Source organism: Nannospalax galili, unplaced genomic scaffold (genome assembly GCF_000622305.1).
Source record: "Nannospalax galili isolate Female #2095 unplaced genomic scaffold, S.galili_v1.0 scaffold24, whole genome shotgun sequence".
NCBI classification, from domain to species: Eukaryota; Metazoa; Chordata; class Mammalia; order Rodentia; family Spalacidae; genus Nannospalax; species Nannospalax galili.
In genome coordinates, this window is record NW_008352654.1 from 3,385,417 (window position 1) to 3,408,953 (window position 23,537).

Sequence of the window (23,537 nt, forward strand, 5' to 3'; positions counted from 1 at the left end):
ATCCCACAAAGTACCTATCAGCTAAGGCTTTTACCACTACCCCCACAGTATAAAGTATCCTGGTTTTCCCTCAATAATCAAAGCTGGATCACTAAGGCCTGGAATCAAGCTGAGTCACAGAATAAAGGAGCTGTACCACTGACTGAGCTGAGTTCTGTGTCTTACTGCCTACAATCCAGCCTTCCCGGAGAGGGCTGTCTCTTCGTAAGCCACGACTCACGGAAACCCAGTTTTCGCCGTCTCCACACCTTCCCACACGATCCGGCAGCTGACGGATCTCGTATCTCGAGGAAGTGCACCGTGGATTGGGAGGGAACCGACCAGGCCAGCCCGGGTAGCAGAGAGCCTCAACAACGTGGAGAAGCAGGGACCCGCCTGGGAGCGCAGCGATCAGTAGAGTCTCCAGCACCCAGTAGTCACGGAGACCCACAGCAACGTGGTGCGTGACCCGCACCACCGCACTCCAGTGACATGTGGGAGACCGGCGCCATGCCCAGCAGCTGGCACCCCGAGATCCCCGCACACCCATATGTATATATCACACAGAACATCCCAAACCATCTTATTCATCTATATACCCACTTCCCAGATGGCACCCTCCCATAGCCTCCCCAGCAGACCCATAGTTCAGTGTATAGAACAACCAACTGTTATCTTCAGTTGGTCCCCTATGATATCTGATATGTCTGAGTTCTAAGGTTTGTAGTACAGTTTCTCCAGTGAACAAACTGCCTGTGTTCTGTGGTGGTGAATGGGGGGAGATTATTTCCTAGTGGGGCAGGGGATCTCAGGGCAGAAGTCCCCACAGGCTGACTGAGCTTGTCTCGGTACTGTCAGCTCATGCCTCCCTCTTGTCCACAGTTCTGGTGCCTACAGGGGCCAGGGCCAGACTTCCTGTTTCCCAACTTCCTGTTGGGCAAATTGGCCCACTTTATAACAATACTTCTGTAGATTTATAATGTTTTCTCTCTGTCCCTATCTGCTTCCTTTTTAATTAAATTCTGAAATATTTAAAACTATCAATGATAGAAAATTGTAAGAATAAGGTGTGTGCAATCCCAACACTTGAGAGAATGGGGCGAGAAGTTTGTGAAATAGGGGCTAGCCTGGGCTAGTTAGGGATCCCTCCCCATCTCAAAACCAACCAACCAATCAAATAAAAATTATAACCAATCACTTCTATACCCACTGTCCGATTGAAAAATTCAAATATTACAAATAGAGAAACGGAGGCCTGTGGGTTATGTTTCCCAATTTCGCATATTTTCTCTCTCAAAACAATGGGTTGACACCATCAATCTGTTAATTTATTAAGCTTGAATTTGAGGCAGATGAAGGATTCACTTCTTGAGTACTTGGCAGGTGTTAAGCGCTGTTAAAGCACTGTTAAAATCTGTTACGATAATGGTTAATGTTAATGATATGTTCTATAAGTTTATAGAGCAAGCACACATGGTGAATAGGAAAATTCTGATTTCCTGATTAAATGCTGCTGGACTCTCCCTTGCTGCTCTGAGCAGAAGGTCTGTGAGTCTAACAGCCATTTGGACTACTCTTATATGCCAGCATCCGCCATCTTACGAACTCCATGGATACCTTGGGACAGCTATGCAAAGATTGCAGCTGATTGCCCTGGATCTTAAAGGCACAGCCCCAGTCAGGGATGCTTAAAACAGCTTGTGCCAGACCTTTTGTTACCAGAAGCTTCCATGAACTCTAGATGACTTTGCCATCATTTCTACTTTGGCTAGAGGGAGAGTGCTTCCTGTGGTAGAAGAACTAATTACTGTGGATGATGCTAAGAGGCAAAGCCATACTTGGCTCAAAACACAAGCCTCAACGATGGTGATTGGTGCTACGAGTCAGGGTTCTGATTCACCCAAACAAATGGCTGTGATAACTAATCCAAACCTGGCACTATCCGAGCAGGCTTCTCAGGCTCACTCAGTGAGTCACCTGGCCATGCTCTTGCGTTCAATCTCTGGTGTTGCACCATTAAGCCCAATAAATCCCAATTCTCTCCAATGGTACTTTCTTGCCTGCTTTCAGAAATGCTGACTGAGCTGCTACCCAAAGAAAGAGGCAGCAGAGTGTGCTGGCAACGGCAGCCGCTGCTTAACAGCTGAGGAGGAGGTGGCTGTGGACCCAGACACTCCCAGTGGCCATCTTGCCTGTCTATGAATTCCACCCATCTGGTGACCCTACCCACTCAGCAACACTGTCTGCTTGGGAACAGGTATTCACGCCGAAATGATCTCAGCAGTGCCAGACACTGGCTTCCTGAGTGGCAAGCTAGGCAGCATAATGGTTCCTAGGCAGCAGTAGGTGCTTGGCCTCCCAGCAGTCACAGCAACAGCATCTTGACTGCTGAAGAAAGTTGACCAGTCTGAGAGTGACCAGGGTGGGAAGAGGGGGAGCAAGAAGAGAGAGAGAGAGCTGACTAAAGGATAAAAGGGTGGGAGGAGGCAGAGAAGATAACCTGCAGTCCTTGGTCCTCACAAGAGCTGCAGAGAACTGTCCAGGCTTCAGGACCAGGGGTCTCAGACCCCAGGCTGAGAGCTGTTAACACTGGATGCTGCCAAGGGCCAAGGCTCCCAATACTCAAGGCCTGCACAGGGATTGGAACACTCACCAGGTTAAGGTGCCATGCCCGAGGCCTGGATGAGGACCTTAATGCTAGAGCCTTTGCCGCTGCTCCACCAGCCTACCACCACTGCCCTCTGTTGCCAGACACAAGGGAAACAAAAGCTGCCAGAGATCAACATTTGAAGTGTTTCTGTGATAGTATTATCACCTAGGAGACAGGCCTCTGGGCAGCCCTGTGAGGTATTATTTTGACTAGGTTACCTTCTAGCCACCTCTGTGAGGGATTATCTTGATTAGGTTAATTGAAGTGGGAAGACCCACCCTACAAGTGGTCAGCAACATTCCCTAAACTGGGATCCTTGTCTACATAAGAAGGAAGAAACAAGCTGAGCACCACAAGCACTGCTCTCTGCTTCCTGGCTGTGGATGCAATGTGAGCAGCTGCTTCAAGCTCCTGCCCTGAGAATTTCACTGCCATGATGGGCTGTACCCTCATAAGCGTGAGCCTAAAGCCCTTCCTTCCTTATGTGCTTTTGCCTGGGCATTCTACCACAGTAATAGAAGTAACTAAGACACCTTTCCTTGACTATCCATGCTTTCTAGCCAAGTAGAGTTACTTCTTTGTCTCTTGGGATAATTTTACTCCTGAAAAAAATGAGGTTGCTGTCACAGATTACCACAGATTTGTTGGTTTAAAATAGCATATGCTTGTATTTGGCTCTGGAGGCCAGAAATCTGACATCAAGGGCTCCGCAGAACTTTGTTTCCATCCAAAGCTCTACAGGAGACTCATTCCTCTAGTGGCTCCAGGCAGTGCAGTCTGTGTCTGTGACTGCGTCCCTCCAGTCTCTGTCTCTAGTGGCCTCTGTGTCTGTGACTTCACCTCTTCTGTTTTTCTTCCCCTCTCTTCTATTTCCTTCCTTTCCTTTTGCCTTAAAATTATTTTTTAAAGTTTTATTAGAAAACTAGAAAATTTATAACAAAATAAAAAGTAGTTACCAACAATAATAATGGTATTAGCTCATTCAACATATTCAACAAATCAGTGTCCAGTTCTGTCCAGTTCCCCGTGCACTAGGGGTCAATGGAATGAAAAAGGAGGCCCGATTCTCACAGTTACTGCCCTAAAAGAACAATGCTTAGTGGACTCTGCTGGAAAACAGAAATGATTCCTGCTACTTCAATGAGTAGAAATTTTAGTATACATATCCACATGGAAAAAAAGGCAAAAACTACGATCCTTTTCTTTTACTATTACTGTTTTCCTCAATTCTAAATATTATAGTATGGCCACATATGCATTTGTTTACATAGATACGTGGGTATGTTATAGGGTAGAATCCACTTGTAAGAGAAAGCATGCTGTTTTTACTTTCTGAGATTGGGTGACCGCACTTAATATATATTCTTGGGCCTTTTCCTTCTCTTCCTTTTCTTTATTATTATTTTTTTTAAGATACGGTCTTTCTATGTAGACCAGACCAGCATCGAACTAACAGAGATCAGCCTACCTCTGTCTCCTGAGTATTTCTTTCTTTTATTTTTTAACATTTTATTTGTTACTTTTATTTTATGTGTATGCGTGTATTGCTTACATGTGTGTGAGTGCACCTGTGTCATGCAATGCCTGAGGAGGTCAGAAGAAGGTTTAGGATTCCTCTGGAACGGGAGTTACAGATGGTCGTTAGCTGCCATGTGCGTACTGGGAATCAAACCTGGGTCCTCTGCAAGAGCAGTCAGTGCTCTTAACCACTGAGCCATCTCTCCAGCCCTGTCCTTCTTTTCTTATATGAGTGCTTATCAGTGGTTATAAAATTTTCCTGGATAACCCAAGATGGTCTGAGTTCACAACCTGAACATATCTCTTTTGGGAGAGGGGATGGAACTATTAAACCCACAAACAAAACCATGTAAACAACAGCTGGATATGGGGTTATGGAGGACATATTAGGCCACCCGACTGCCTCAGGTCAGCATAAGACAAATCAACACCAGGAACCCAAATTCCTCAAAGTGTGAGATAACAGTCTGCTGAGGTGTTCCTGACTATCTGAGTCATGGTGACATGTTGTGGACACTGCCAATTATGAGGCATGTGGGCATCTGTGGTGGTATCAGAATCTGAGATGAGGCATACAATTTATAGGGCCTCCCTCAGCCATGATCCCTCCATTCTTCCAAGATGTCTGCTTTGGCCATTGTAATGAACTGTGCCTCAGTTTACTGTGTATCTCAAATACAAGACATCTACTTGACAGCTAAAGGCAAAAGGTGAGCCCTCCTTATTTAGTTAATTGCAAATTAGGGAGGATTTTTTTTTTTAAAGCTGGAAATAGATCTTCCTGAGGTAGAGTGTACGAATGGAAAAAAGTTTCCTGCTTTTCTCCTCCCCTCTGCCCTTCCTCAGATTTCCAGGAGTCAGGCTGTGGTTTCCAACTCAGGAATGAGGTGTCTGACTTGGTAGGTCAGGGTCCAGGGGTAAGTCTCCAATGGAGTCCTAAATGAGCACTGGGGTGAGGGCAGAGCAGGGGAAGCCTCAGGAGAGGCTGGGGTGAGAATTTGGTTCCATCCAGAACCTACAAGGTGAGACTGGCTGGCTGACACCACATGAACAGCAACGGAAACAGTTCTCTGGAACCAGCCTTCACCAATAGAACCTGAAAGGGCTGGATAACAATGGAGGACATGTGAGAACTCAAGCTGCAACGACATGCAGGCTCTTAGCCAGCTCTCGTTTTAGAAAAATTTGGGCATATCTTCAGAGAAGTGGGTCAGGGAGAGCTAGTAAAACTGAATGGTGATTTTGGCCCAAGAGAATCTGGCTGTACCCTGATATGAATCCTGTGACTTACAATAACAACTTGCCTGGAAAGATATGCCCACCAATGCAACAGTGGCACAAATATTATGGGATTAACCAAACACTATTTAATTGGATTTAAGATCTGCTTCCTAGGATGGACCCCGTACCTGACACTGATATCAGGCCTAGGAACCTGAGGCTAAACAGGTCACAGGACATAGGGAACAACCTAATACTAGTTTTCTACTAAATAGTTATCATATTAAACTGACTCTTAATGATTTATTGTTATACCCATAGATTAATGCATCTCTCAACTCTCACCAGAGAAGTTTCCTTATGAAAACAGAGGATTAATACAGAAACCCACAAGTGGCCAAAATGCAGAGAACAAGAGGCTGCAGAGTGCTTATCCCTGACTAGGACACCTATACCAAACTTCTGTCCTCCAAGGCTCAGGGATCATTGAGGAAGAGGGGCTAGAAAGATTGTAAGAGCCAGAGGTGGTAGATAACCACAAAGAAACAGTTTTCCAGACAGGTGCTCAGTTACTCATGTGAACTCACAGTAATGCTGATAGCATGCACAAGTCCCACACAAGGTCAAACCAGAAAAAGAATCCCAGCATAGACATGAAGAAGTGGGTAAGAAGCTCCAACCCCACCTAAGGAAACTGTGGCAACAGATGGCAGCTGGGAGGGGGAGAGAGCATCTCTTTCAAATATGGGACTTTTGGTACGTTTATATATATATATATACACACACATATAACACACACACACACACACACACATATATATATATAATAGAGTACATTAAACTGTGTGGGGGCAATATGGGGAGGTGAGGATAAGGGAGGGGATCTAAGTACCATCAAAATATACTGTATGAAAATTACAAAAATTCAATTTTCAAAACTAAAAAAAAAAGGAGAGAGACTATGGCTGAGAGCACAAGGCAGGGTTTTGTAACAACACAAGTAAAAGGACAGACAAGGCTTTGTAACATGCTGTAGACATGAATGGAACTGTTCCTGTGGCCAGTCACATACCACATCCCCTCAGACAGGGTCTAGACAAGCCTCAGGATGGAGTGTGGAGAAACACTTGGGAAGAAAATGTACGCTCTTCTCCACTGAAATTCCTAGCAATCTGGATCAAAGCAATGAGCTAAAGTCAGGGCCACAGTATTAGTGATGGGTGGGGTTGGTCAGGACAGAAATTTATTATACTGGCAAGAGGAATGTATTTTGTTTATGTATGTGAAGTTGGCTAGAGGCTCTATAAAGGGACAAGGAAGCACATGGTATGTGTATTTTAGTGTTACATTTTACTGATATAAGTAGGACCTACATAAGAAGTAGCCATATATGTCTCAGGGCTATCAGGGGAACTCCTGGTTAGCAAGGTGTTTGGAGACATAGGAATGTTAAAGACAGAGAGGGTGAACTATGTGATGTTATTATTCTAAGAGAAAATTGGAGATGTTTTTTGTTCCTAAATGGCACTATAACTCAAAAGCACAAAGTAACATCAATGTATTAGCCTATAGTTTTAAGGGTCAGATAATGGAATCGGTCTCACTGGGTTAGAATCCCAGTCACCAGGATAGCATTTCTTCTTGGGGGAAGAATCCATTTTCTCATCTCCTTCAGCTTTTAAGCACTTCCCACTTTCCTTGGCTCATGGTCCTTTCCATCTTCAAAGTCAGTAACAACTGAGTGAGACTTTTCACTTCCCATCACATTGATACTAACTGTACTAGTTCCTTCTTCTGTCTTTTGAAGACCCTTGTGATGACATTGGACCCACCTAGGTGATGAGACTAATCTCCCTATTTTAAAGTGTACTAATTGGCAGCCTTAACTCCACATTCAGTGTCATGTCTCCTTGCCATGAACTAAAATCTAGCCACACGTTTGAAGGCATTTGGATGTGGCCACCTCTGAGGGAGTATTATGCCCACCACAAGTGTCATTGTATAGGAACTGGTCCAGAAAGCAGAAGACACATCACCCACAGGAAGGTGTGGAGGTAGACGAAAAGCAGATGAAAATCTCCTAGATGCCTTGGGAATGGCAGCCACCTGTCATGCCTCACTGTTATCGTCATGGTCCATGCAAACAAACCCACTGTTCAAGAACCTATGGCCTGCTTCCTTCCTGTCCTTCCTGCCACACCCCTGCATGGAAAAGACAGGAGAAAGCAACATACATTTTCTCTCTTTTTTAATTGTCATATATTCATTACACATAGTGAAGGGCTTCATAAAGAATTTTCATACAGGCGTTTCATATACTTTGGCTATACTCACCCCTTTTCTCTCTGCTCCCCCCGCTATTCCCCTAGTCCTGCTTCTACTTTTCACGTATAACATATACTGTATTGTATAGTATACATTGTATATTATGTATATGCTATATATTTTATGCATCTATATAAAATCTAAGATACACAAGTGAGAGAAAATGTGATAGTTGCCTTTCTGAGTCCAAGTTATTTTCCTTAATATGATGTGTTCTAGAGCAACATCTAGTTTCTTGGGATGTTGTTATGGGTGACGTGAGCTTTTCATAATCTCTTGCTCTCCTGGTTTTTATGGGAGTGGATCTTTCTAGAGAGCATGGCAGAGAGGGTTACTCTACTACCAGAGTAGTAGAGGGAACTGAGAGGAGGTGAGAATCCCCAACACTGGGCAGATGGGGCAGGTGGGCAGTCTCTTGCTCCTCTTGCTTTTCCACCTCATCAGACCGGCGGAAGCAGATGAGGCCAGAGTTCCAGGGCTGCTGGCTATCTTCTTGCTCTCTTACCTTCCATCCGGGCAGGAGGGGGTCTTATTCTTGGGAGCTCAAGTTTCTGAGGTGAAGGCACAGAGGAAGGACATTGGCTAAATGGGATAGGATCTAAGCTTAATGCAGAGATAGAAAGGCCTAGGGGCTTCCTTCTAGGTGACTCAATGGCATCTCATAGGTGTAAAGGAGGAACAGAAGGAGACAGAAGCATTGACCAAGAATACAGTGAACAAACTGGGCTGTGTTGAGCCTTATACTAGATCTCTAGAAAATCCAAGGGAAGAAGATAAGAATCCTGGGTGGGGAGCAGTCTTCCTAAATGGGTGGTCAGGCAAAGAGGGTGCCTCTGGGGTCCAGCTGGGCTGCTCTGACCCTGTCTGCAAGCCCTGATCCTGGTCACTGCTGATTTGTCCAGTGCCAGACACCTGCCCTAGGCAGGGCCTATGTGCTTTCTCTGCAGCTACAGTAGTAGAGGCTCTATGGTGACACATGCAGGGCCCAGAGGTTGTCATGTTTCCTAACATGTCTGTAATGAGAAAGCCTGAGGCTGTATGGAAAGCCAACAGGACCAGCACTGCAGGAAGGCTCTCAGAGGTGCTCAAGGCTCTGGTCCTTCTGAGCTTTGTAGCATCACTGTCCATACTGGTGCTCAATTCTGCAGATCTTTGTATTCTGGGATCTAATACACACTCCTTTTTGCTGCACTCAAGTTCAAGTTGGGATTGCTTTACTTTGAAACTTAACACTTAGGAGAGGAATAAAGATGATGGGTGTGTGAAGACAAGCTCATCAAGGCGGCTCTTTCTAGCATTGATCAGAGAAGCTCTCAGTGCTCCAGAACATGTGCTTCCTGGTGGTGTATAGACCACAAGATGAACAGACTCTACTTAGGAGGCACGAGACAAAGAAAAAGCCAGGCAGTCAATGAAGGACACAGCATGGTCGATATACGGTGGTATTTGTGTGCAAAGTCAATACTAACAACCTTGGAAAGACTTGGGGAACAGCATCAACAGCTAAAAGGGAAGTAAAAACCGAGGTATGGAAAGGGCTTTGTAGGATGCCTGGCACAAAGTCGCACACAAGCAGCTGTGGTCCATGTGAGAGGCACAGATGGAAAATTAAGAGGAGAAATAGAAAATAAAAGTGGAGAATCCAGAGGAAGTCCATTAGGAAGAGTAGTTGCCATCTAGCACCTTAAAAAAATTTTGACCCCTTACCCTTGACCCCTGATGAGTATCTGGTTTTCTTATTTTCAAATGACAAGTTCTCACACCATTAGAAGACGTGGACCTGAGTTTTGGCAAATCGGCTGTCCTCCATTGCTGGAAGCTTTGAGCTGGCTCTTGGATGGGGGTGTGGAGCTGGATGATTTGTCTGTACACTTCTGCCTTATTTTCCTCGGTAGGTGCTTCCTGCTGCCAGTACACCCTCTGTGGTCAGTAAAATATAGTACAGCAGCACCTACCAAAATCAGTAGGTACCACTAGATCACAGGAAGATGCTGGTTCAGAGCTAACAGCAAAGTCAGTTTCTTTTTTCCTTTTTTCTTTTTTGAGAGAAGGTCTTATGTATCCAAGGCTGGTCTTGAACTCACTATGTAGCTGAGGACGACCTTAAACCTCTGATCTTCCTGCCTTTTATCCTTCCAAATGCTGACATTATAGGCTTTTGCCATGCCTGGTTTATGGGGTTCTGAGGACAGAACCTAGGGCTTTGTGCATGCTAGGCAAGCACTCTACCACCTGAGCTACAACCCCAGCCCTGCAAAGTCAGTCTCTGAGTACACTCACCAATCATGAGGATGAAGTGGTTATTAATTCAAAACCATCCCACACTTTTCCAATCCCAGTTGTAATTAAGGTCTAGTATTGATAAACTTGGAGATAAAGGAAATAATAAAAGGGAGTTTGGGAAATGCCAGGTCTATCCACTTGAAAAGATTTGAGAAAATATTTTAGACTTCATCCTCTTCCTTGACAAAAAGATTCATAAGTTGTTAGAAGTTATATGATGAGACCAAAAGAGAGAGAATTAACAGGTAAGCTGGAAGAAGAGATACTGCCCACCACGGGTGGGGCCGTGCATTGGAAGAAGCCCCGAGAGCCCAGTGTGTACAGGTGGATTGCAGCTTATAGAGCAGGTAGAAGTTGAAAAGACACTGACACTGGTCACTGCCAGGGAAAAAGGGACAATGAGGTATAGTATGGTCTAGAGCTGAAGAAAGCATTATTGCTGGGAAAACCAGGCATTGAATCTGAAGCAGAGTGGCCAGGGGCCTACAGTTCTCACTTTAGAAATACACCAAACACACACTAAAGCTTTCATAAAGTCAGAGTCTTCAAAAGACCAGGAAACCCAGGAAGTGCATGTGCCAGGGGGTGAGGAGGAGGGCATGCTTGCTCCTGCCTTGCTCAAAAGGAAAGAGGGACAGAAAGGACCTGCTGAGAAAGGAGACAGAAGGCAGAGCCGCACTGTACACTGGGAGGAAGTAAGTTTGCTTCCTGCCAATTATTTAGTGGGGCATTGGAAAAGGAGGGGAAGACAGAATATAAAGAACTCCTTAACTGCAGGTCACCCTGAGACACTACATTCAATAGAGAAACTCAGGATGCGTGCAGGAGTGTGAATTTCTTGTATGCCAGGCCACATCTCCTGGCCCCTTTTCTTCCACAGGCTACAGATTCCAGATTTGAGTCCATACAGGGTCAACTTGGTTATAATGTGACTTCAGATTTATTTTTTCTTCCTTCTATCAACTAAGATGGGCTGGGAGAAAGGAGGAGAAAGGACCCCATGCTTTCTGGAATCACATAAAAGCAAAGTAGTAATGACTTCTGTGCTCTCCTTTTCTGCCCCCTCTGAATTTATCATTAGACATTAAGTTCATGGACTTCTATCACCCTAGCAGATTTTCAATAGAGCCTTAGGGTATCTGGTCCCTTGCTGTCTTATCTCATTTCATTAATTACATTTCATGATCACTGAGGGTCAGGAGGTGGAGGAGGAACCAGCATCCAATTTCAGGGGGCACCAGCCATTTCAGAGATGGGCAAGCAAGATGATGTTTAAAAAAATCAATTTGGCAGTCAGCTGTGACACACAAATGGCTCCTAGTAAGGGGTAAGGGTGGGCTGTTACAGCAGCAGACAAAATGAAACAACATGATCTTTCCGTGCACAGGCGGTGGGATGGGACACCAGTGACAGCACTGTGGAGCAATACAGCATTGCTAAGCACAAGGGAAAGTCTCTGGAGGCCTGAGCAAAACACAGAGATGCCAGGCATTAGCAACAGAAATGTATAGGGTTTTGTATTCCCAAAGTCATGCTGTTTACTGATGTAAGGCTTGGGTGGATGGACTGAGAAAAAAAAAAAAAGGCTTGGCTGGAGACTGTTGCAAAGAGGAGGAAGACCTCATTTGGGGGGCAGCTTTATCTATCTAGAGAATGCAGATAAGTGACCAAAGAAACTATTATGGTTTGGATCTTAAATGTCCTCCAAAAGCTATGCTGGCAACCCACAGCTCCATTGGCAGGTTGGGCCAATGGAAAGAGCTGAGGTCACTGGGAGTGTCCCTTTGAAGGGGATATTGGGACCTCTGCTACTTCTCCTGTATCTTTCTCCATTTCCTAGCAACCATGAGGGAACTGGCTTTGCTCCACTATGTTCTCCCAACCTGATGGTTTGCCTTGGCACAAGCCCAAACTAATGGGAACTAAATGACTATGGGGTGAAACCTCTGAATATATGTTTCTTCCTTATAAGCTAATTGTTTCTGGTATTTTGTCACAGTAACAGAAAGATAACTAACACAAAGATTTCTTTGTAGAGACCAGATGAAATAAACTTCATGCCTCAAATTTGTTCATTGTCATTCAGAAAAGCATGCCTCTGGGAGAAGACTTAAACTACTCTGGCTTTAGGAGCACGGCTAATGTGTTTGGTTATTTGATTTCCTGGTGTGGTAGATTAATGTGGAAAATGAACTATATTGCTGTAGTCTTTGAAACTAGTCTGGGCTCGTGGCTTGCTTTGCCCAGTAGAAGTAGTAGAAGCAAGTGTACCAACTCCAAGCCTCCAGAAGACTTTGTGTGCGTCTGTCCTTTCTTGTAATCTCATTGTTCCCATGTGAACAGTACCAAACTAGCCTGAAGGAGGATGAGTATGTGTGAAGCAGATCACAATGGACCCTGTTGAAGCCATCCTGAACCAGCAGAAGCTGTGCATGTGACAGAGCCAGGCAAGATCAGCATAGCAACCCACCCAGCCCACAGTTGCAAGGCAAACACACAGCTGAGCCTAGGCAGCCAGCTGGTACATAGGCATATGAGTAACACTAAAGGCCTGCAGAGTAATTTCCCTCTTATATACAGCTTTGCTTCTTGCAGCTTTAATTACCCATGAAAAGATACAGTCTGGAAATACTAAAGGGAAAATCTGAGGAACAAATAATTGATGTTTTAAATTACATACTGTTTCTGAATAGCGTGATAAAATCTTGAGCTGTCCCTCTCCACCAAAGACATGAATTATCCCTTTGCTCAGTGTTTCATGCTGTATACATTACCTGCCTATTAGTCCCTTCATTGCTGTGTGGACTATTGGATACACTGTTGTAGCACTGCAGTACTGGTGTTCAACTAACCCTTATTTCACTGGATACTAACCTCAAATTACACAAGGATTCATTGCAACTTATACTTCCCAGGCACTGTCCATATTTGAGGGATGTTAGACAGGAACTCAGGGCAGGAACTTGGAGGCAGAAACTGAGGCACAAACCACAGAGGAATGTTGCTTACTGGCTTGCTCCTCTAATCTGTACCCAGCCTGCTTTCTTATATAACCTAGCACCACCTGTCCAGGTGTGACACCACCTACAGTGGGTTGGGTCTGCCTTCATCACTCAACAATCAAGAAAATGCCTCAAAGACATACCACAGGCCAATCTGATAGGGATAATCCCTCAATTGAGGTTCCCTCTTCCCAGATGTGTCAAGTTGACAACTGAAACCAGCCATGACATTGTATGTATATGTTTTAGGAAGTTTCTACAGTAGTAGGTTTCCATATGATTTTTGAAAGAGTGTTTAGTATTAGTTATGCTTCCATATCCCCTATCCTAATGAATCTACATACTTGAATCATAGATCATGAAGAATTAAGCTGGTACTGACCTGGAAGTTTCAACCCTACTGGCTAGGTGTCCTAGTACATACACTATAGACACAGTATTTAAAAAAATATTTATTTTTATTTTATGTGTATGAATGTATTGCCTGCATATGTCTGTAAGTACACCTGTGTCATATAATGCCCACGGAGGTCAGAAGAGGGTGTTGGATCCCTTGGAACAGGAGTTACAGATGGGTATTAGCTGCCATGTGAGTGCTGGGAATCAAACCCTCTGTAAGAGGTCCTCTGCAAGAGGACCCAGTGCTATTAAGTGCTGAACCATCTCTCCAACCCCTAGATAGTATTAAACCAACTCCTAATGACTTATCATTATGACCATAGATTAGGTATAATCAGAGAAGCTTTTGGCAGTATATGGTGATTAACACAGAGACCCACAACTGGTCAAGGTGCAGAGAATAAGAGACTATGGAATATTTGGCTCTAAATGGACATCTATATCACATCCCCTCCTCCCAAGGCTCATGCTCATCGTGGAAGAGGGGCAGAAAGATTGTAAGATCCAGAGGTGGTGAAGGAATACAAGGAAACTGTTTACAGGCCATAACAGAGCAGTTGTACATATGACCTCATAGCACTTATGACAATAGGCACAAGATCTGTGTAAACTCAAGGCAGAGTTTGGTGGTCATGATGTCCTTCTCACCCTTAGCTGAGGTGCTACTGGCTTCTGGGAGAGGGCGAGTCAATTTCTTTGAAAGTGTGGCCCCTGGTAAGTTACGGTGTTCCAGTAGACAGCCACATATCCAAAAGTACATGGGCAGCACAAATTGGACTCAGTGGGATTATAAAAAAAGGACAGAAAGTTGGGTGGTTGGGAGGGGGAGGGGGGACCTGGAAGGAGTTGAAGGGGGTGAATATGATCAAAATACGCTGCATGAAACTCTCAAAAGGAACCGATAATTTTTTAAAAGAATGTTAATTTGTACAGGAACTATTGTTTCTGAAGCAAGAATAGGGTAACACCTCTAAGCAGCTCAAACAGCAGCCTAGGAAATGCAGTCTAGTGGCAATGATGCCATATCAGGGACATTTAAACACTGTTGGGGACAATGGACAGAATATTTGAAACCGAGATGAACTGAGAAAAATCTAAAGTGCCAGTTCCTTCACGTGTGACACTCTCCTCCTCAAAGACACCAGGCTGACATCCAGGCAAGGCAGAAGCCAGGACCTGTACAGGCTGTGAGAGCATAGTGCGCCAGCCTTGGGGCAGACTGTGGGGCTGAGTGAGAGAACAGGAAAAGAGTGAGGGTGGGTGGGGAGAATTGATTAGGCAAAACCGCCACCCTCAAGGCCAGCCTCCATCTCACATGCCTGAATTCTACTCCAAAGCACCCTTAATCACCATACTGGAAAATTGTTAATCCTTCTTTTTCACTGTGTAGTTACCTGAGTGTCAAGGACTGGAGCAAGCCCTGGACAGACTCTAACTCGCTAACCCTGTGGGTTAAACATTATCACCATCTCCTCTTTTAAAAAAGAGGTAGAAGCACAGAAAGCTGGAGGAACTTGCTTCCTCGGTGAGAACACCGGAAATGGCTGAGACAGGATTCAAACCTTCACAGAGGGCTCCAGACACCCTCTAACTGCTGTGCCCCTTGACTTTGTAAAATGTTCCTGTTCCCCCTTGGCTGCACCTTGAACCCCTCTCTAACTCTTGGTAGTTTTAGAACCGCACCACCCCTATCACTAGCACTCGCTTCCTTATGCTTGGGTCCTCAGTGAACTAAGTGAAAAAAATGTCAGGGACCTTTCCTCAGGGACACACAGGTCTGACTAATTACAAGTTATCACCTGGAGCAGGCTCAGGGAAACGGGATCCAGAATGGGGCTGTGTGGCCCACCTGGGAGGGCTCAGCTTTCACCCCATGGCCAGCTGCCAGCACCAACACCCCCCAGAGCTGAGCAGCTAACAGACCAGGCTTGGGACTGCTTTATCTCCAGCTAACACCTGGCTGCTCCCCCTCCTCTGTTCTATTGGGGAGTTTCCTTGTGGCTCTAATGAAAACCCTCATGTCACATTGAAAAGTTGCCAGTTACTGCTGCAGGGAATAAAATCCAGCCTCCGCTGGGGTTGCATTCATGGGGAGCTGTGGTTAGAATAATCCCTCATGTGAGCAGCTCTCGAACATAATTAGATGCACCAGGTGGAGCTCCTCCCAGACAGCCAATAAACAAACAAACAATAGGACCTGCCAGGCCCCCTTCCTTTGCTCCTGCACCCTTGGGAAGCATCACCTACCTCATGCAGACTGCTACCTCATGCGGACTGGCTCAAGATCCGCCCCACACCCCCCCAAAGATAAGACAAAGCTAAAGCTTAGGGCTCTTAGTGAGTTCTCAGTAGTTGCCAATGTCTCTACCAGAGCCCTAGACACCAGATAAGTCTACTGGAAGCTCATTGAACGTGCAGCTTGCTTGGATCTCTCCTGGAACCGCTGAATCCATCCCTACCACTGGGGTTTGGGAATTTCCATTGTTTAGCCTTCTGTCCTGACCTTGACCATCTGAACTGGGTGAGAGACACCCTGTGTATATCCCCTCCTAAGATGGCAACTCTCAGGAGTCTGGCTAAGACTGGGCGTTAGCATTGCTAGCATATAGACCCATCACTACAGCTATTTCTGTATCCTGCTGTTCCTCAGCAGCTATGGCTCCAGTAAAGTTGAGGCCACTCTAGCTGTTTCACTCTGAGTCACTCTTTGAAGGTGAAGGTAACCACAGTGAGGACTAAAAAGCACTTTCAGAGCCTGGTGCTCTGGCCAGAAGCCATTCATTTTAACAGTAGGGGTAAGAAGGGAGTCTGTAGCCTGCAGAGTTGGCTGTGACTGGGACTTCAGAGAGATTGGGAGCTCCAGCCATTGGTACCATCAGAAACATTTGCATTAGGGAAAATTGAAAAAAACCATAATTTTGGCAAGAGAACCCCCATAATTGGCAATGGCCTGAGACATTCTGGGTTGTCACAATGGTGAGGGGACACTACTGGCCTCTAATGGAAGGAGGTCAGGGATACTGTTAAATATCCCATTATGCACAGGAAATTAAAAAAACACAACAAGCAATTATCTGGCCCAGAATGTCAATAGCCCCACTGTTAAGAACACAACTAGGGGGTTGGAGAGATGGCTTAAGAATGCACGTTATGCAGGGCAGGGTGGTGCATGCCTTTAGTCCCAGCACTCAGCAGCAGAGGCAGGCAGATCTTTGTGAGTCAAGGCCAATCTAGTCTACATAGTGAGTTCAAGCCATTTGGGGCTACAGGGAGACTGTGTCTCTAGAGGACTGGAGTTTGGTTCCTAGCACCCACACCAGACTGCTCATAATCGCCTGTAATTCCAGCTCCAAGGAATCCAGCACCTTCTAGCTTCTGCAGGCATTTGCACTCATGTACACTCCCTCTCACACGAATACTTGTGACTAAAAAAAAAATCTTTTAAGAATACGAATGGGGCTGAAGAGATGGCTCAGCAGTTAAGAACACTTGCTACTTATGCAGGGGACCTGCGTTTGGTGCCCAGCACCCACATTCACAGCCATCTGTAACTCCAGTTACAGAGAATCCAATGCCCTTCTGGCCTCTGTGGTCACTGCGTACACATGATGCACATACATACATACATGCAGGCAAACACTCATACACATAAAAAATTAAAATTAAAAAACTTAAGAAAGAATACAAACAGGCTGGACTTTGGGGTAATCCCAGTTACTCAGGAGACTGAGCAAGAGGACTGCAAGTTCAAGGCTTTCCTGAACTACAGAGGGAGTTTAAAGTCAACCTGGGCAACTTAATGAGACCCCTCTCTCAAAATAAAAAGTAAAAAGGAGGTCTTGTGGATATAGCTCAGTAGTAGAGCACTTGCCTAGCATGAATGAGGCCACAGGTTCAATCCCCAGTACCAGAAAAAAAAAACAAACAACAAACAACAAATATATGAGAGAATACATAGAAGATAAACATATAAGATGTATACATACATGATATGTACATACAAGATGCCATCAAAGACATATGCTCCTATCCACTTATGTTCTCAGTGTGAATTAACACAGAGCATTAATTCAGGCTTTGGATTTGGAGTGGGAGTTTTCTAAGCTTCCATTTGTCATTATTTGTCTGGAAAGAGGATGTGGCTCAGCCCAGGGGCCAGCAGAGAAAGGCTTATAGGTGGATTACACAGCGAGTGTTCTGTATGACCTGAGCTTAAAGGACTCAGTTTACCTGACATCCAGTAAATACTAAGACTTGAATTAAGACCTAGATTCCTTTAGAAATTGGTCATCAAATTAATGGTAGTATATGGACGAACAAATGTTAAGTTCTGGCTATCTGATAAGATTTATTCCATACAAATCCTTAGGTGGTCTTTTTTTACTGAAGAGTTCAAAAACAGACCATTTAGTTGATAAAACTGAATCTCCCATGACTTAACGGAATGGAACCAGCTACAGATTGAAACGGGATGCTGCTGTGGAAGCCAGGCTGCAGGGGCCCAAATTTTTCTTTCCATTTGATTCGATGCAGTTCAGTGGTTGATTGTATGTAGAGGAGGACTACCTCCCGATGATCCGGTTCCCTTCCGTTTATGTGGCCAGCACCTCAGAGGGCACAGATAATTTGTATTCCCTATAAAGTGAATCAGTGTTTTATGGCTGAAAAGGGAGTGATTCCATTTGAATTAATCGGGGAATTGAAGGCAAAGGTAATTGATGGAGCTTTTAAGGACATTCTTCCCCGATTGAGAGGATCTTGTGGCCACATTCCGAGATGCCTAAGCAACAGCATGTGTCTCGCTATTACTCAAGGGAGACCTGTTATCTTAGCTACACTCACGTAGGGACTGGGGTTTTTTACATATCAGATTAAGGAGTAACTATATTCCAACTGTTGAAGCTGAACATACTTATTATCTATAACCCTGTATCTCCCCATTGTAAAAGAAGCACACAGTAATATTATTGGGAGGAAACATACCTTTCAGCCACTTTGGACATTTTCAAACAATGCCTGTCAATCTGTGCATTCAAAAATGTTATCTGGGAAAAGAGAGAACAGGGATGCTGAGACAAAAATAGAATTCTTGACTCTCCTTCATTTCATAAACCAAATCTATCTTATAATCCCACCAGGATCCCAAAACCTCCTCGGACAAAACGTCTGCCCTCTCCCTTGAGCTCCTGCAACCAATTTTCCCTTTTGGGAATTCCTGCCATACTTAAGATTTTCCTGCAGTTTAGCTTATGTCTCATTTTCATCTGCACAGTACTATCATTTAATTCTTACTTCCTCTCAAATCATTCCCTGAACTTAAAGACAGCATGTAGTCTACAAAGCTTAGCAACAAGATGGGCAGATAGTACATGTACCATAAAAATATGTTTTGTTTTGTTTTTTGTTTTTTAAAAAAAACTAAACCTGGGGGCTGAAGAGATGGCTCAGTGGTTAAGAACACTGTTCTTGCAGAAGACCTGGGTTCAAATCCCAGAACCCACATGGCAGCTAAAAACTGTCTGCAATGCCAGTCCCAGGGGATCCGACAGCCTCTTCTGACCTCCGCAGGCATTGCACAACATGGGTGCACTTACCTACATGCAGGCAATCCACGCATACACATAAAATAAAAATAATAAATAAAAATTTTTCAGAAAGTTAAAAAACACTAAACCCTAGTGATGGTCCCTCTGCCCAATTTTTATAAATTACCACACCCATGAATTATCAAATGTTCTTTTGCATCTGTCTGTTTCTTCCTTCTCCCCATCCATAAACTTGCCAAGGGAAAGTACTCAGAGTTAGTCCTTTGCCCAACCCCTGCCAGAAGCCATTAAAGCATAACAAAAAATAGGACTAAAGTTGCCTCATGAGCAATGTGGATCAGAAAGGGGTGATGTCACCAACTGTTCTCGGCTAACCTGGGATCCTCATCACGAAAGAAAATAATATACATATAAATGATGCTGAGATGACATCAAGGTAGGGCTGCTTTATTCTTATGCTTTCCTTTTGAATCTTAGCAGTAGAGCTGCTTCATTCTAGAAGTGCATCCCAATTTTAAGGTCTCCAGGATGGGACATGAGTCCCTTTTTCCCTAGCTCCCACAGCAGTCAAGTGGGAAACCTGACTTCAGCAGCCAGTCCATCACTGGGATAGCTCATTCACACATATCCCTTTTCAAAAAGATTTACTTATTCTAATTGTGTGTGTGTGTGTGTGTGTGTGTGTGTGTGTGTGGTAGGTGCACACATGTCCTATCCAAGTGTATACATGTGCACCATGTGCAAGTACCAACAGAGGCCAGAAGTGTTGGATCCCCCTGAACTGGAGGTAATCTTAGAACTGGAATTAAGAGGAAGTTGTGAGCTGCCGGATGTGGCTACTGAGAACTGAACCTGGGTCCTCTGAAAGATGTAAGTGCTCTTAACTGTTGAACCGTCTCTCCAGACCCCATTCATGACCCTTTAAATAACCGTTGGAGGAGTTCGGTGGACAATCTCAAGCTTCCATGGCATGCACACATAGCTTCAAGTCATTTACTGCTGCGTTCTACTCTGGTTTTTTAGGACCTCAAAGCTCACTCTGCCTTGAGGGGTGAACATTAAAAGGGGTCTTGGATCCTGCTGGGAAGGTAACAGCCAATTCACTCACCTGTTTCCTGATGTCATCTTTTGTAGTCTTCCTAATTGGCTGGCTGGGTATGTGCACAGGGCTCTGTGACTGGGACTCTTCAGTTACACCATACACTGACTACAGAGGAAGCAAGAGTATGAATCACACACTCTCAGCTCAGGGTCAACCCCTCATCCAGGTCTTTCAGTCTCCTTTACAACATCAGTCAAAAGTTACTGTCCTCTGCTTGAATTTCTGCCATGGTAAATTGCCTCTTGAGAGACCTCATCCTATATTGGGGTTACAGCGGCTAGACAGTCCTTTCTTTATTGAGTCAAAATTGTCTCTTTGGGTATTATTCTTTCTCCAAATATGGCCAGAGACCATCTGCTGGGGTTTTTAGGCAAAGATGCACATTACTGATCCCCATCTCAAACCAACTGAATCAGAATCCTCATGGGTGACTTTGGAATTCTGTACTTTAATCAAATACCCCAGGTGATTTGAGGTCAAAACTGAGTTGGAGAGCAACAGCTGAAGGTTTTGTGCAAAAATCCCTTCTAAGCTGCCTACTGGTCAGCAGATGACATACCCATTTGGCACAAAACTGAGATGTCAGGTTTCCTGACTAGCGTTGCCTTTAAATTAAATAGTTTTCTGGTCTCAGTTTTTATATACATTCACAGCTATGACTCCTGTTCCTGGTATTGTGAACAGACAAATGACAGTCTTGGCTTTGGGTAAGAAACCACCTTGAAGGCTCTGCAGAGCATAGCAGAAATCTGTAATGAAAAGGTTCACATGATATACACTTGGTGCCAAAAAATTCTGGAATATTAGAATTAGGGGTCTTTAAAAGCTAAATAAGGACAATGGGGACATTTAAGACCAGAAATATAAAATATAACACAGCATTGTTATTGCCCCTAATGAGCAATATGTAGGAAAATTCAAGAAATATATGAATGTACATACACTTATACTTGGGGTCTCCCTCCCCATGTGACACACACACACACACACACACACACACACACACACAGACACACACGATTTATACTTGCAAGTTATTCCTAGTCTTAACATCTGAAACTGAAATCTCAAATCCCAAAAAAACCACAAGTGGAAATTTTCACATTTTACCTCATGGGACAGGTTTTGGTCAAAACATAGGACACTAAAAATATTGTATAATATTACCTTTGGGCTATGTGTATAAGGTAGTAATGAAACAAGTGACCTTTGTATCCAAACTTGGGCCCCGCCCAAGACAGCTCATTAGGTATAGGCAAGTATTCCAAAATCTGAAATATTTCTGATCCCAAGTGCTCTGAATTTGTAATTTGTCATTGTATGAAATAGGAATTTTGGGGGGCATACCTCTAAACTCTTGAAATCAGTGTTATGGAGCATAGCCTTGTTCTGCGGCATGGTCTTTGAAGAGGGAGGATGCACTGATGGGGGGCAGTCTGAGTGGGTCCCTATAGAGAACCACCCTTTTCAGTGACATACAAGGGATCATGGGTCCTTCAGAATTGGGCCAAGATGGTGATGTGGGTTTTGACAATTTGGCTCCACTGAGACTCTTTCATTTATTTCTAAGCACCAAGCTCTTTGTACCTAGAGATTCTCCCACGTTTTGTTTCTTTAGTTTCCTTCCCTCACTGCCACCTCCCTAGAGCCAGCTGCTATTTGTTCTTCATCTCAGGGGACCCTGCTTTCAGGAAGCCCTTGGGAAGCCCCAGTCTGTCATTGGCTGCACCCCCTGGGGGCTCATGAACCATCCCATTCTTCCTAATACAGCACTGTAGCCCTGCTGCCTGCCTGCCTGCTGTCTAGTTTCATTCTCCACCAGACTGTGGGTTCCCCAGGGCCTGACACTGAATCCCAGCAACATGCACAATGCCTAGCACACCAGCAACTGCACAAGTATTTCTAGAATTTATGAATACAATGATTTCAAAAGATAAACAAGTAGCAAATTACTATCTGAAGACTACTGGAAACAGAGGGTCATTTCCACCAAGAATTTTTTTTTTTTTTTTTTAGAAGACAGAGTCTCCTTGTAGCCCCAACTGGCCTGGAACTTACTATGTAGACCAGGCTGGCCTTGATATCACAGAGATTCGCCTGCCTCTGTCTCCTGAGTGCTGGGATTTAAAGGTGTGTACCACCATGCCCAGCCAACCAAGAAGTTTTAATTCAGCTAAACTATCGAACCTTTTTAACCTTTTGTGGATTCTTTAAACGTCGACATTTTCTGATATCCATTTCTGTTGTGTTCACACAGCCTGGCTGAAAGAAAAAAATTGTATAAATTACTAAGTGAAAATTACTCTTCTAATTGAACCAAGTAATACTAGAAGATCCAACCTATCTTTCCTCTTATGGACACCACACAGAACATTTATTTTTATTTATTTATTTATAAAAAAGATCTCCATTTCATTTCATATATTGTTCCTTGCAGAAAGACTCATGGTTTTAGCTACTAACACTGAGATGTTGGTGCATGCATCTCTCATCTGTATGTATCTGATTATTAATAGTCATAATCAGTTGCACTTGGATCCTCTGCACTTGTGTATGTCTATAAAGTCATCAGATAGATTTCAATGATAAGGTTTATCACCTCTAATAATTAGCATGACATAAATTTCCATGCTTCCTCCTCAAATATAACACATTTAAAAAAATGTGTTGATTTTTTTTTGTGAGTGTGTGTGTATATATCACAAAGAACATCCCAAACCATCTCATTCGACTATATACCCACTTCCCAGATAGCACCCTCCCATAGCCTCCCTCCCCCCACTAAGCCCTTATACTCTAATATTCCTGCTACTGTCTGCTGTGTTGTCAGCACCCCAAGCCATTCCCCATGACTTGCCCGTCTGGTGAATCTTGTCAGCCTATCTAGAGGTCTTTGTTTTAGGAGGGCCAGCTGTTCCTCATCTAGCAGTAATCAGTTGTCAATATTCCTTTGGAAAAGATTGGGGTCTGTTGTTCAATTTCCCAGTTCTATGCAGGGTTACTATCTGGGAATCCCTTTGAGACAAGGTCTTTCTGTAGCCCCAGCTGGCCTGGCACTCTGTATGTAGACCAGGCTGACTTTGACCTCACAGTGATTCACCTGAGTCTGCCTCCCAAGTGCTGAGATTAAAGGTGTGTGCCACCATGCTGGGCTAGAACATTTTATCTTATAACCATGCTTCTCTGTGAAGTTCTCATTGGAAACAGAAAAGTTGACATTGTAGTAGGAATAATTCGTGGAGGGTCTAGTATATATTTCTAGGATCAAGCCTGTATTCAAGTGGCCAGAAAGCTTCTGAAAAGATTCTTATGTCAGGGCAGGGAGCTATTTTTTGTTCTTGCTTTTAATCAGTTTTTAGGGCGGTTGAAGTAGTTGATGCCATTTTCAATTCCATTTCCTGAGGGCAATCAAGATTTGTTTTAGAAATGTGAAATTAGAAACACAGTCAAACCTCATTGTTTATGGGTTTCTTCTACTTGCTAAAATTTATTTGTAACCTCCAAATCAATGT

General features: G+C 44.1%; 1 protein-coding gene across 4 annotated transcripts in view; it reads right to left on the reverse strand.

The window, feature by feature from the left end:
• Positions 1–23,537, reverse strand: part of Rgs6 (regulator of G protein signaling 6) — a 217,636-nt gene that overhangs the window by 78,051 nt on the left and 116,048 nt on the right. For 3 of the 4 annotated variants that reach the window (XM_008849807.2, XM_008849806.2, XM_008849805.2), the window contains exons 8-10: positions 22,213–22,287; positions 20,032–20,130; positions 18,361–18,422 (exon numbers count right to left, since the gene is read on the reverse strand). In XM_008849807.2, coding sequence (XP_008848029.1) covers positions 18,361–18,422; positions 20,032–20,130; positions 22,213–22,287 — 236 coding nt within the window. The remainder of the gene's footprint in view (positions 1–18,360; positions 18,423–20,031; positions 20,131–22,212; positions 22,288–23,537) is intronic. The other variant, XM_029554420.1, reaches the window with a different exon arrangement.